Source organism: Thermobia domestica, chromosome 7, assembly GCF_964235325.1.
Source record: "Thermobia domestica chromosome 7, izTheDome1.hap1.1, whole genome shotgun sequence".
Lineage (NCBI taxonomy): Eukaryota > Metazoa > Arthropoda > Insecta > Zygentoma > Lepismatidae > Thermobia > Thermobia domestica.
The window spans coordinates 295,438,234-295,452,564 of NC_137460.1; the positions used below are offsets into that span (position 1 = coordinate 295,438,234).

At 35.6% G+C, this 14,331-nt stretch overlaps 1 protein-coding gene across 1 annotated transcript in view; it reads right to left on the bottom strand.

The window, feature by feature from the left end:
• LOC145691074 (uncharacterized) overlaps window positions 1-14,331 on the bottom strand; it is a 53,043-nt gene that overhangs the window by 21,482 nt on the left and 17,230 nt on the right. Inside the window, exon 3 of the mRNA XM_081766738.1 lies at window positions 13,871-14,222. Coding sequence (XP_081622864.1) covers window positions 13,871-14,166 — 296 coding nt within the window. The 5' untranslated portion in view covers window positions 14,167-14,222. The remainder of the gene's footprint in view (window positions 1-13,870; window positions 14,223-14,331) is intronic.

Genomic DNA, 14,331 nt, shown 5'->3' on the forward strand with positions numbered 1-14,331 from the left:
ATTTTAAAAGAAACATAAGTATTTCTTTCACTCCAATGTTTGTAGTTCCGAAATATTTCATCACTGTTTTCATTTTGCATATAGGTTTAGGTATTTAGGCTACTTGTTGTTTAGAAAATAAAATGGCGATCACCATGGCAACGAGAAGGATGTGACGTCACAATATTTCAGTCTATATATTATCATCCACGAGAACAAAAAGATTCCAAACTATGGTATCAGCTCTGGGAAGTTTACCCAGAAGTTCCGCGATGATGCACGATTATATTTGAGTGGCAAATCAACTGTCCGCGGCGCAGCTAAAAATTGTCAAAGTCAGCTCGGTCTATTATCAAATGACTGTGTCGAGCCCACTGTTTCGCGCAGAAGTTCTAACTCTATGCTGCAGATTCTCACAAGGTATGCCTACATTAGGATAAGACGTCAAGCCGTCCATCTGCTTTTGCTCACTAATTTTTAACAGATAAGAAGCCTTCATCCCATACAGCGGTATCCGTGTTAAGTGACCTAACACCTCGCCAATGGATTACTGAGCCTTTGGATTGTTGAAAAGGGTCCTGTGGGCGGTCTCTGAAAAGTGGTATTTTCGCATAAGCGCAACTAAACAAATTAACTCCTAGATGGCAGAAATACCAGTATTCAAGGGAGCAATTTTGATAGAATAACAAACTTTAAAAGTCATATTCCTACAAATGAGTAAATTTGATTTCTAACAGTCCTCCACCGGGTGTGTCATATAATGAAACAACGGAATAATGAAATTGGTATGGAGAACAAATTATTTACCAGGAAAAAGTGAAAACATTATTGTACAACACTAAAGACGCTAGAAGTGCTTAAGCCAAAAGCTTCATCAGATGCCAGGAGGAGTGCATTGATCTGGTTATAGCTGTACATTGCACTAGCTTGCTCTGATGGAAACTCTGCTGAAGAGCGATAACCATCACATAGAACATTACCGAAAGTGCCCACAAGGCATGGTTTCTTTGGTTTCCATAGATCAGAAACGAAACAATCAGACGTTTTTATTGTTTTAAACGAAACAATCAGACGTTTTCTATGTTGTTTAATAAACATAAAAATATTGCTTGAAAATCAAATAAAAAATGGGACTAATTATTATGAGTTCGAACTCCGAACCTACCCACCCTATTATTTCATTCACTCAGATCACCCAAACGCCAAGATGGATCCTTAATGTAATATATCAACTACTGACAGACAGATTTTTTTTTTTTTTTTGGGGGGGGGGGTCCGTATTTAGAAGTGACACTTCTTTGGGAAGTTCAAAAGCCAGTTTTTTTCCCTTTCAAATCTGGTTTCTGAAGTTTCTTGAATCCGGTTTTAGTATTTTTTTTTTTAAATGGTTCTCTACCAAAACTGCTCGAGTACCACAAGAATCACTTGCTCGCGCGAAGAAGGTTACATTTACATGTAATATTAAAGCCCTGAAACTTCAAGTTTTGAGTTGAGTTGAATTGATTTTGAGTTTAACGTCCCGTTCAGCAGCAAGGATATATGAGACGTGGAGCAACTGATTAACGTGGAATCCGAACCACATGAGTTCTCGTCGGGAATCAAACCCGGGTCTCCCACGCCAAAGGTGCGTACTCAAGAAGTTTGAATAAAACCGGTTGCGGTGAAAAACTAAAGTCAAACGAAAGACATCGGTCTTTCCAGTTTCGGTTTTCCTGTTTACTATGTTAAGGGTCTTCACTACAGCGAAATTAAACTAACGCTAATTTTAGAGTTTTTCTGTAATATCTTCAAAATAAACAGAAATATTCGGAAAGCAGAAACGTAGTGAACTAGAAAATACGGTTTTACATGTGATACCTTTATCACAATTCACCTATCTGCTTTTAGTAAGAAAGATTCCGCTTTTTACAGAACCCGCAAAAAATGCTAAATCTATTTCCAGTTGCAAGTCGGAAGCAGAGAGATGAGTTGTGATAACGGTATCACATTCAAAATCGTAGTCTAGTTCACTACGTTTCTGCTTTTCGAATATTTTTATTTCTTTTGAAGATATAAGAGAAAAATTCTAAAATTAGCGCCAGTTTAATTTCGCTGTAGGTAAGATCCTTAACACAAAAATGTGTCAGAAATCCGTTGCTATAGTTTAGTCATTATTCCAGGAAAAAAAAAACAACAACAAACAGCAAATTGTTTTCTAACTTTTCATCCGTAACGGGGTTCAGAGCACTTTATATAAATTATACTTTAGTGGAACTGCTACGTTGACATAACATTGTTAACTTGTTGAATGCATGGATGAAATTTATGTACCTTCAGTGCCTTTCATAAATGTTTTAGTTACCAGAGGACAAACACTGCGGGAGAGAAGATAATTGCAGAGCTATATGTGGGGTAGATGTTGTACAAGTTATCCCAAAGTCAGACGACAGACTCTTTCATGTAAGTATTAAAATGACACAATGGCGTAAAAGAGATTAATGCTTCCATATGATATTAATAACTAATTGTATGGTACCATGTACTTTTTCTCTTCATGTTCATGTTATATAAAAATATACACAACAGTTGTTATATGATTTTATTATTGGAACATTTCAATCGACATGTTCATTTCACTCACGTACGTAGACATATATTATATTTTATATTTGATGTTTATATTTTAGACATTATCTTAGAGATACGGGTTAAAGACAATAGATTAAGGAAAGAAGAATATATCGTCGCTGCGCCTTGAAGAACCGCTATGTGACATTTTTGTCCAAAATGAGTTATGTCGTGCAAATAAACCAGAAAGCTGTCAGGCAGCGTCCCTCATAATGTCATAAGTTAATATTCAATTGTTTCGTTACAACAATGAAAAATTATGGATTTAAATTAAAGGCTTCTGGTTCTCATTACGTACGCATTATTAATGTATACAAATCCTGTATGTGCTTATAAAGGCGCAAAAGGTGTTCCATAAACACAAAAATAGTAATATAATACTGTTGAAGCAAGCTGAAACAATGTCCAGTACATAATATACGCAGAACCAATTTTATGATATTTTTCGTGTTTCCGTGTATATTTGACAAAATTTTAAGAGTTCGGGATGTTTTTTTGCTTCTCATGAAAAGTTGTGGTTTTAATACACAGCGGTTCTTCGAGACGCAGCGACGATATTACGGTCATTTTATTTAATTTTCAAGCAATACAATGTTATTAAACGGCACAGAAAGGGTCTGATTTTCTTTTATTTTAAGTAGCGCATACTTCATAACTAATAAAAAAACCTAATAGGATTTTAAAATAATAAGATCCTAATAGGATATCTTTTTAAATCCTAATAGGAAACTGAGCGCTCTTTTATATGTTTGTTGGATTATTGTAGCGTTTGAACGCCGAAACTGTATGAGGAGCTATCAATTGCGGATTAGAGTCCCTTTCAAGAGCATGGTCGGATTTTCAAGTGTCCTTTACGTCTTGTGCTATGATTAAGTTAACTGAGAATATGTTATTGCATTGTTTCACATCTTTCAAAAAAATCATTGAGAAGAGCCCTCAATTTCGAAGACATAAAAATTTAACTACAGGTAATATGGAAAAATCAAAGTATGGGTTCATGCATATAAACAATCTCCCTTTAATTCCTGCATACTATATTCCATGGAAGTCTGACAAGGAATTATTTTAATACTTCATGTTGATGACATTCTTGTTCTAGCCATGTCTACATATCGCACACCCTGTGGAAGAGTATTACTACTCAAAACATGGAAATTTTGAGTTATCATCGCTCAAAAGACAATACAGAGAGAGAAAGAAGAGAGCTGTACCTGGTGGTATTTTCGCATAAGCGCAACTAAACAAATTAACTCCTAGATGGCAGAAATACCAGTATTCCAGGGAGCGATTTTGATAGAATAGCCAACTTTAAAAGTCATATTCCTACAAATGTGTAATTTTGATTTCTAACAGTCTTTCACCGGGTGTGTCATATAATGAAACAACGGAATAATGAAATTGGTATGGAGAACAAATTATTTACCAGGAAAAAGTGAAAACATTATTGTACAACACTAAAGACGCTAGAAGTGCTTAAGCCAAAAGCTTCATCAGATGCGTAGGAAGGAAAAAACGAAAAAAAAAAAAATAGCTGCGAAGCATCCAATTCAGTTGGATATCTAATTGGAATTGGAAATTACAGGTTCAACGAGGAAACAAGTTAATGCAGGGAAACAAAACTAATGGGAGAAGGTGATCGTTATGATTTTTTGGCTGTACGTGGGATGCCCCGTAATGTAGTCAAGAACTCAGCTTTGTGCCTACAAAATTATATAAGAGATATATTAAGAGAGAAAAGAAAAGAAAAATACATCAGAGCTAAAAGACGCTACAGAAAGGAAATAAATGCGGCAAAAATTAAGGCAAAGGACAATTTTATTGTAAACCATACAAATAAATGTAAAGCAGGGTGGACAATTATAAACAGGGAAATAGGGGTACGAAAAGATAATAATTCAATATCAATATCCCCTGACACTTTTAATGAATTCTTTGTAAGTAGTGCTAAGTATGTAAATGGTAATGCAAGCAATATCTCTAAGTCCGCAGAAAACGGTGTTACAGACTTTAAAAGTATTCTAAGTTCATGTAGAAATAAAACTAGTAACTTGACATTTAAATGGACAAACGTAACACCTCAAGCAATTTTGTCAGTGGTTCGTAAGTTTAAAACATCTGGTAGCGAGGATTATTATGGATTTACTAATAGTACAATTAAGAACATTATACACGTAATAGTGGAACCCCTTGTACACTTAATTAATTGGATACTAGTAGAAGGAGTGTTCCCAGATTGTCTTAAGATTGCGGTTACTATTCCGATACATAAAAATGGGGACAAAAACTGTCCCAGCAACTATAGACCAATATCTCTCGTACCAATTGTATCAAAAATTATTGAACATTGCATGAAAGAACAACTAACTCTGTACTTTGAAAATAACAATCTCATTAACTGTGCACACTATGGGTTTCGGAAAGGTTTGTCCACAATTAAAGCTGTTGAAAAAGTTGTATCTGAGATAACTGATGCCTTTGAAAACAGTTCATTCGCTTGCGCAACATTATTAGATTTAAGTAAGGCTTTTGATACTGTTTCACATGAAATATTGATTCAGAAATTACAGTATTATGGAGTCAGAGGAACTGAGCTCTTATTGATCAGGTCTTATCTAGAAAGCAGAAAATAAGTTGTGTATGTACAAAATAAACAGTCAAACATACTTGAAATATTAACAGGAGTGCCACAGGGAAGTGTCACTGGACCTTTTCTATTTCTGGTTTATATTAACGATTTACCTTAATACTTATTAGAATCCACTGTTATATATGCCGATGACACTACATTTATAACGAAAGATAATAATATCAACGCAATACACACGAAAAATAATAAAGCAATAGAGAAATCTACTGTTTGGCTGTTCCACAATAAATTACATTTGAATCATAATAAAACAGAGAAGTTATACTTTCATCTCAGCAGCTCCACAACTGATACAAAAGATTGCTCAGTTAATCTATTAGGGATATACTTAGATACGAAATTAAACTGGAATGTGCATACTATGCAACTTTGTAAAAAATTATCAAGGGCAGTATATGTGTTACGTAAATTAAAAATATCTGTAAGTAAAAGTCTATTAATCACTGCATATTACGCTTTCTTTCACTCTCATCTGTCGTATGGCATACTATTATGGGGTAATTCTTCCGGAGCACAAACAGTATTTAAGTGGCAAAAAAGAGCGATAAGAACGATAACAGGAATTCCAGAGAGAGAATCTTGCAGACATTTTTTCAAGGATTTTGAAATAATGACTATCCCGTCCTTGTACATATTATCGTGCCTTATGTATGTCAAAGAAAACTGTACAAATTTGTTACTCGAAGTAGTGTTCAGTCACACAATACAAGGCGCAAAAATGAAATAAATATTCCCCATGTGCGGGTGTGCAAAACTCAAAATAGTTATAAATATATAGGGATGAAATTGTATAATCTATTGCCACTTAGAGTGAGAGAAATGGAGATTAAAAATTTTAAATGTTTTTGTAAAAAGTGGCTCTTAGAAAAGTGTATATATAAAATTTCAGAATTTCAGGACTAGAACAGAAAAGTAGTACTAGGTAAAATATAAAGTATTGTATTGATTAATTAAAACTGTAAATGTTACATGTATGCAAACTTAAATTTTGACGTTATCTATTACAACATCATGTTGTTTAACGACAATAAATAATTCTTATTCTTATTTCGTCTACCCAAATGGATATTGTACTCTCTTTTCGTTTGGCTATCCTTTATTCATCTCTATTTATTTTATTAGGATACGAGGATATAACAATGGCATACGAAATAGTCCCATAGTGTACGATTTTACAATACTATTAACGTTTAACAATATAAATATATATATATATATTTACTTTAACGTCCCACGATTATGCAACGAGGCTAAGAGGGACGTTGATGATGAGATGGAGGATAATGATTGAATGACGAAAGTGGGAGAAAAGTGTTAACCAGAAGAGAACTCATGTACATGGTGTTTATTCAACACAAAGCCCATTTGGCAGGAGCTGGAATCGAAACAGGATTCTACTACTGTACCACCGGTGGCCCCGAAGAAATCCATAGACGAGACGCATAGAAATCGATAAATCTCACTGAGCTGAACAATTTGATATGAACGAATGTAACATCAGGCATAGTTGTTTCGAGGGAATCCATTAAAACGAATTTGTAAACCTAAAAATGGGTGCTGTATGAGAAGCGCACCAACCATCGAGATGAAACAGATACATTTATCAAGCTCTTGACTGTGACACTAGTAACATAACAGTCGATGGTTTGATTCACGAGCTATGGTCTAAAATGATCAAATTTCATTCCTCTTTAACTAAAATAAAGTTTAAAATTTATAAAAGTATCAGTCGATCGATGAATTCGACCTAAAGAAAATTGACATGCTTCAGGGAAGTTTCAAGGAAATCGAAAAAACTTAATTTGTATGGCGTTAGAAACACTATGTTCCTTGACAATAATAAGTGTCTGTTTTTATTATGCTTATTTATTTATAAAATACAGTATGGTGTTAACTAGCGAATTATGTGTTATTTAGGGGCACGAGTTTTTCGCACTAAGAATTTGAAAATTTCGCGTTTCGTTTTTCATATTTCGCGTTTTGTCGCATTTTCCAAATAAAGTTTCGCATTTTGTAGCTCTCGTGGAAAAGATATTCCATGACATTTTTTTTACAATTGTTTTTTTTTTTTTTTTTTTTTATATGGATCACTACAGGAATAAACCATTAATAACCTAAAAACAAAATACACTGAATATTTCACTTAACATTGTAAATTTCACTTATAGATTTTTTTTTTTTTTTTTTTTAACAAATTAAACTGAAGGAAAATAAATAGCTAAACTTACTATGAGTAGTAAAGTTTTGCTGTCTTCTGAAAACAAGTAGGCACAAGCTATATTTAATGCTTAAATATAGCTTGTGCCTACTTGTTTTCAGAAGACAGCAAAACTTCACTACTCAATGTAAATATATGCATGCTACATGTTTCCTCACTTTCCTCCTCCATTGTTGTACGTTTGTCAGTTACCACCAGTCCATACTTGAAAAAAACTCTCAGAATTAGCACTGCTTGTTGGAAGCCACACATATGTAACTGCATTTACAACAAACTTCAAACAATTATTACTTCGGAATTCCTCATCCAGCTGCGATGGCGATAGCTAACGCACAACAAGTTCTCTATAGCCGTATCCAAATCACCCAGATTCACCGTTCATACTACGTTATATCGTTCCGTCAGCGAAAAATTAGGGTATTTTTAAAATTTCGTTCAAAACTGCCAATTTCGCGTTTTATCGCGCAATGAAAACCATTGAAAATACACATAGAATATCATTAAACGTCAAGAAACTGAAAACTACTTAATTCTCACGCATTTCGTTTTATCGCGCATTGCGAAAAACTCGTGCCTCTAGTCATTGTTATACACTCCCACCGGCTATGTACGTACTACTTGTAAACTTCTTACGTAACTTTGTGGTATCCACGTTTCCTCTCTCCTCCTCATTCCACTTCTCCCCAGCCCCGTCATTTACTTACGTTTACCATCCGCTTCCTTTAACTTAAAACACACCTTAAAATATGCTTTTAAAACACTGTCAATATAATAAATTTGAATCAATTTCTTTACAGTTCGTCTCCATTTACTTACGAATTATCGTGGGTAGCTTCATCATTAGCAACACATATCTTCTGTATGAGCAGTCTCAGGCCTGATTCTCGATGCGGGCACATCTTCATTGCAGGCCCGGATTAAGTCTAGGCTGAAAAGGCTAAAGCCTAAAATGGCATATTTGGCGTTTCTGCATTATGGATTATAATATGCTTTTTACTTCTGCAAATGATCCTGTCACATCGAACAATGAGACTTTCTATAAACGCCACTGACTGCTGGATCCATCATCGTCATTTTGGTCGTTCTAGCCATAAAATATAAAATTTTCTTCATACAGTAAAACACAATGGCCAACAGTAACACCATCACCTTTAAATTCGATAAGGAGGGAATTTCCGAAAGTATAACCTAGGGCGTGAAAGTATGTTAATTTGGCCTTCCTTGAATATTGCTCTAGTATTCTGATACACTTCTGAAACTACATGAATTAACATATAGAAGACTCCGGTCTACAATGTTACGAATGGTGACGATGGAAGCAAATGTACGACCACACCTCATTCACTTAACAAGCCTCGTATCCCTTCTGCCTAAGTAATTATCATTTTAGTCTTTGGTACAGGACATTTTAAATATAGGCCTACTTTCATATAGACTCGTCGATCAAAAGAAACAGTCAACTCAAAACAATCAATGAAATATCTACAAAGTCATTTGGGGACTGTTCCACAAATATTTGGTGACAGATGCTATAGGACATATAACTGAACAGTCCTTAAACTACTTTGCTTTCCACTTTGAATGTTTATTAATTCACTCGTATAGTTCCAGTGTTCTCTGACACTGTCTTCAGTGATGCTTAAGAAGTGTTAAGGTTTATCCCTCCTGAGAAAAGAAATAGCCTTGCTCTCGAAAATTATATTTCTTTTTCCTTGTTTTTGGACAAACGTTTGTTATAAAGTTAATAATATTTATCAGTAATGTTAGAACCTTATCCTTGTGTGTGACTAAAATCTTAACTCTTCATCTTTTTTCATTATTTAAACCAAACTGACTTCTTAATATATACATATATATACAGGGCCGGATCTAGGATTCTCTTGGGGAGGGGGAGGGGGTACCAATAACTACCAGTACATTTTAATTAAATTTGAGTTTTGTAATGCCTTTAGGTATCTGTGTTGTGAATGAGGAATTCCTTTGGAAATGCTAAGTGTCTGCTCTCGATGAATTCTTTTCCTTCAACCTTCAGAAAATTGACTTAAACAATTGATTTTGCAAAACTTACTTTTAGCTTTTCACTTTAGGTAGTGTATATTTACAACGAAGGGGGGGGGCACGTGCACCTTTGCACCCCCCTAAATCCAGCACTATATATATATATATATATATATATAGTGCATAGACTAAATGATGACTACTGAATTTATCCACGAAATGATCACTTTGTCCATTTTGTGAGCTGAAATTGGAAGGAATTTTTAGATAACTGTAACTTCAATTTTAAGTAGAAGTTAATATGTACTAATCTGCACAGTACATAGTTAAACTAACTCACTCTATGGCTTATGGAACCCGGAGGTTCAATGCCGCGTTCACAAAAGCTCTCCACTGACTTCTGTCCTTAGCTAATTGCATCCAGTTTCTACTTTGTATTTCTTCTACTTTGTAATTCAAAGTTATAACATGTTGTGAAGGATGGAGGAGAATACTCACTATGTCCACATCTGACAAGTAAAGGATGAACCGAGTTGCGGGATGAGACATAGTGCGCCTGATAGAGGCTGTGAAAATACGTATATGTGCAAAACTGTACCGGCTGAGCACTATAAGAAACGGAGGGGGAGGAGTCAAAGTTGGTGGGAGAAGGGCTATCCTATGTTATAGAAATACATCAAATAAACTGTTGAATCGTAAAAATAGTGAAAGATAGGCATTACAAACGGTGGTAGTTTCACATATTGGTAAAAGAAGAATGGATGGAGTAGATGACGAACTTCCGCTGCCATCTTGAAATCCGTCATTTTGAAATTTGTAATATTTTTTGAAATGGAAAGGTAGCCATGCGGCATATGTGTTAAGACTGTGTGTTGATCAGGAATGCAATGCTGCTGTTCATTTTGTCATATTACTAACCGTTGTTGAATTATGGCCTGTTTTATCCCGTTGGATACCATCACAACACATGCACGAAATGACCACCCTATGCAACAACAGTGTATGCTACACGCCTCTTCCACTCCTAATGTACAGCCAGCAGTCTCTTGGATGCACAGAGGCACATCCATTCTCAATTCGCTGCGCGAGATGTGGTAAATTACTGATAAAACAGGCCATAATTCAACAACAGTTAGTGATTTGACAAAATGGACAGCATTATTGCACTCCTGATCAAAACACAGTCTTAACACATGTTCCGCATGACTACCTTTCCATTTCAAAAAATATTACAAATTTCAAAATGGCGAATTTCAAGATGGCAGCGGAAGTTCGTGATCTACTCTGTCCGTTCTTCTTTTACCAATATGTGAAGCTACCGCCGTTTGCATTCTCTATCTTTCACTATTTTTATGATTCGACAGTTTATTTGATGTATTTCTATAACATAGCATAGCCCTTCTCCCACCAGGTTTGACCCCTCCTCCCTCCGTTTCTTATGGCGCTTAACCAGTGTAATTTTGCACATACACATATTTTCACATTCACTATCAAGCACACTATGTCTCATCTTGCAACTCGATTCTTTCATTTAAACCCTTTACATGTGAGAGTGTCCGTGAAAGAGAGGGATCCATCCCGTAACAATGACTTACCAAAAAACTCCGATTTATGCAGGTGTTTGTTAATGAAGGTTTAACTGTATATTCTACTTTTACTATATATCATACATACAATAATAGTTTAAACATTTTACCCTAAAGATATCGCTCTGGCGAAATTTCATCCCGCCAGGTTCTGGCCAGGCGAGATTCCGTCCCGTGAGGCTTTTATGTGGCGAAATTTTGGCCCGAGGTTTTTTCGCTACGGGAAATTGTGGTTGCAAGGTTTTGAACCCAAACCTGGCCCCTTTAAACGTAGTAATTTCAAAAACGGCGCGATACGTGTTTGCTTACTTCCATGGGCATCTCTGGCATGTTAAAATTGGGAAGGGGACGACTAGAATGCTAGTAGACTCCAACTAAAATTACGTGGAAATTATTAGTAAACTGGAATCTACTTTACTAATGGCATTTGCTCTTTCTACCTTTAGCAACACAATTCATCATAATTTTCTTTCCATCGCTGGTAGACTACTTATCGAAAAAAAAGTTTATATATAATATGGTTCTTAGGTAATTTCTTCACCTTGACATTCCTACCGGTGAATTTCTGCTCAGTGTTCTTAAACGTATTTGCAGTAGTGTAGTTTTATAGTCCTCATATATTTTGATCGTTTAGCTAACAAAATCTTAACTCTCTGAAAGAAGTCTTACGATGATACTTGATTTGATGGAGAATTTCGAATTTTTGATTTTCATTCTTCTTCTGTATTCTTAATAAATTCAAAAGATATATTATCTACCTTTTTGTTCTTGATTTCGGTGTATGTTTTTGAACTTGTCCAATAAACCATCCTCGATTACTTCGCTTTCCGTTTTAATGTCTTAATATACAGTTTATTCTTGCTGTCATCCGGCTTCTCAATGTACTCTTTCCATCTTCCGCAAACTCAATTCGCTCATTAAACACTCATTTCTATCTTTAGTTTCTATATTGTCATAGGAGTTGTCCCTTGCTGCCCTCCTACAGTATTCGCAAGAAATTTACCCTCATATACGTATAATATTCAAATTTCTCTATCTTTTAAAAATCTTCTTGTCATCTTCGCTTTCATTGTATATTTCTCTGTCTTTGTAGATTTCCCTTCTTAATTCGCAGATCAACTTTCTATACATCATTACCTTCCCTTTTCCAGTCTCCCTTCGGCATGGAAACCAATTGTTGCTGGTTAAGCAATGAGAAAATTGTTTCCCTGCAGCCGAGACTACTTTGAGTAACCAAAAAGTGTAACTTAAAAAAAAAAAAAAAAAAAAAAAAAAAAAAAAAAAAAAAAAAAAAAAAAAAAACTTTGAAAGCGACACACGTTAGACGGACATCCTAATCACATTAACCAAAAGTTTAAGAACAGACATAACTTTAATTTGTTTTGCCTATGTTTTTACTTCTTTCATATAGATCTAAATACTTTCAGCACTGATTCATTTATCTTGCACTCAAAATATTTGGGAGGAGGGGGGGGGGGCGTAGAGACGCCCGTGCTTACTTCTGATGAGGACTTTATACACCGAGTTTCATTTCGCTAACTTCAGCAGTTCCTGAGATACTCTATTTTTAGCATACATCTTGAACCACACTCTACCTCCTTGGTAGGAAGAATCTTAATAATACTGAAACGAAAAATCCCACTTCAAGATAGATACTATCTCAAAAAGTTCATTTCAAACGGCTCAACTGTTTACCCGTGATGTGACAGACAACGTATTTCTCATTTTCATACTATAACTAGGTAGATAGCCTTTAATCAGGCAGTCAAGGCTTAAACGAAGCGCTTTGGCCAGTGAGATTACTTTTACTTGGGTGACGTACGGTTAACACTTTAGCACCCTTTTCTCAAGGCTAGACACTGTGGTGGGGAACAGCCTTTAAGGATTAACCTTCTATGATAGTCTGTGTACCCGCCAACTGCACTGGATACCAACCCTGGTACTTTTATTTTATTTTTATCCTCCAATGATTATGCGCCAAGGCTAAGGGAGATGTTCATGGTAAGATGGATGACAACAATGTAATGAAGAAAGTGGGAGGAAACGAGAGAACCCTGAGAAAACCCACGCACACACTACAAATTCGTAGCATTGGTTCCGAGCCAACGTTAGTAGTAAATCAAGCGCATAGCCTTGGTGTTCGTAAGAACGCCAAACTCAACTCACACTTCTTTCGCCATTATTTCTGGCTTTCTAGACAACAGTTCGTTACTTAACCCTCGCACTACCTAGGTATGTTTTGTAACGCGGACTGTCAATAGGAGTTAATTTTGTGCCAATCAGTTAAGATTAAATATATCTAGCAAAAGAAACGAATTAGAAGCGCTCTCAAAAATCTACAGGAACTGAAGTGAAGAATAAGACTAATAGCTATTTATTATACTGCCATCTAGGAGGACTTAAATGACAGTCACATCTCCTACCAACAGGGAAGGGGGAGGGGGATACTTTGTGGGCAACTTAAAATAGCAAATTTTATGAGACCCACTAACGTTCAATTTGAACCACCGTAAGGTATACGCTTTAGCTAAACATGTTGAGCAATAATATATTTATTTTTACAATTTTAAAGAAGGGATAAGAAGAGTAATTACAAAGTACCCCCCTTCCCTGTTTGGTAGTTGGAAGGTTAAGGTGACTCCTCAATTGGCTGACGACTCCGCGAAAGGTCTAAAATACTGGATCCTTACACAAAAAGTCTGCGTCCATTGGTAGGAAACGACTACAGAGTAATGATTTGATTTCATGGAAGCATAAAGTATCTGCCCATATTGCATTCATTAAGATTTGCAATTTGTTGATGAAGCACTGCATAAGTACAGCTCTAAAACTCACCTAGTAAATTTTATTTCATCGTCAGTGTCACTGTTCACTTCTTCACGCTCACCATTTGCTGGTTGGAGATCAGTAATGCTCTGGTGACTTCGTGATGTTATTTCTGTAGAACTTGAGGCATCCACTGATCCATTCTCCTCTGGCGACCACGTGGAGTCGGTGAAAAGCTCGTAAAATTCATTAAGATTTGTTATTTCTGGCTCACACTCAATAATTTCTTCTTTTACTGTCACTTCGTCAAGCAAGGGCCTTGATTTTTGTCCTTTCTCTGTTGACAGCTTTTCAACTTCCGCCATTTTTTTCACATTTCAAGCACCGCACCAGTCTGATTGGTTCGTAGTCGGTTGTTACCCTGGAACACAAAATTTATTCTTTAAACAAAACAAAGTAAACTGTTTTCATCAAAAGAGTAAACTAGTTACAACTACCCTCCACTCATCTGCATACAAGATACTTCTATA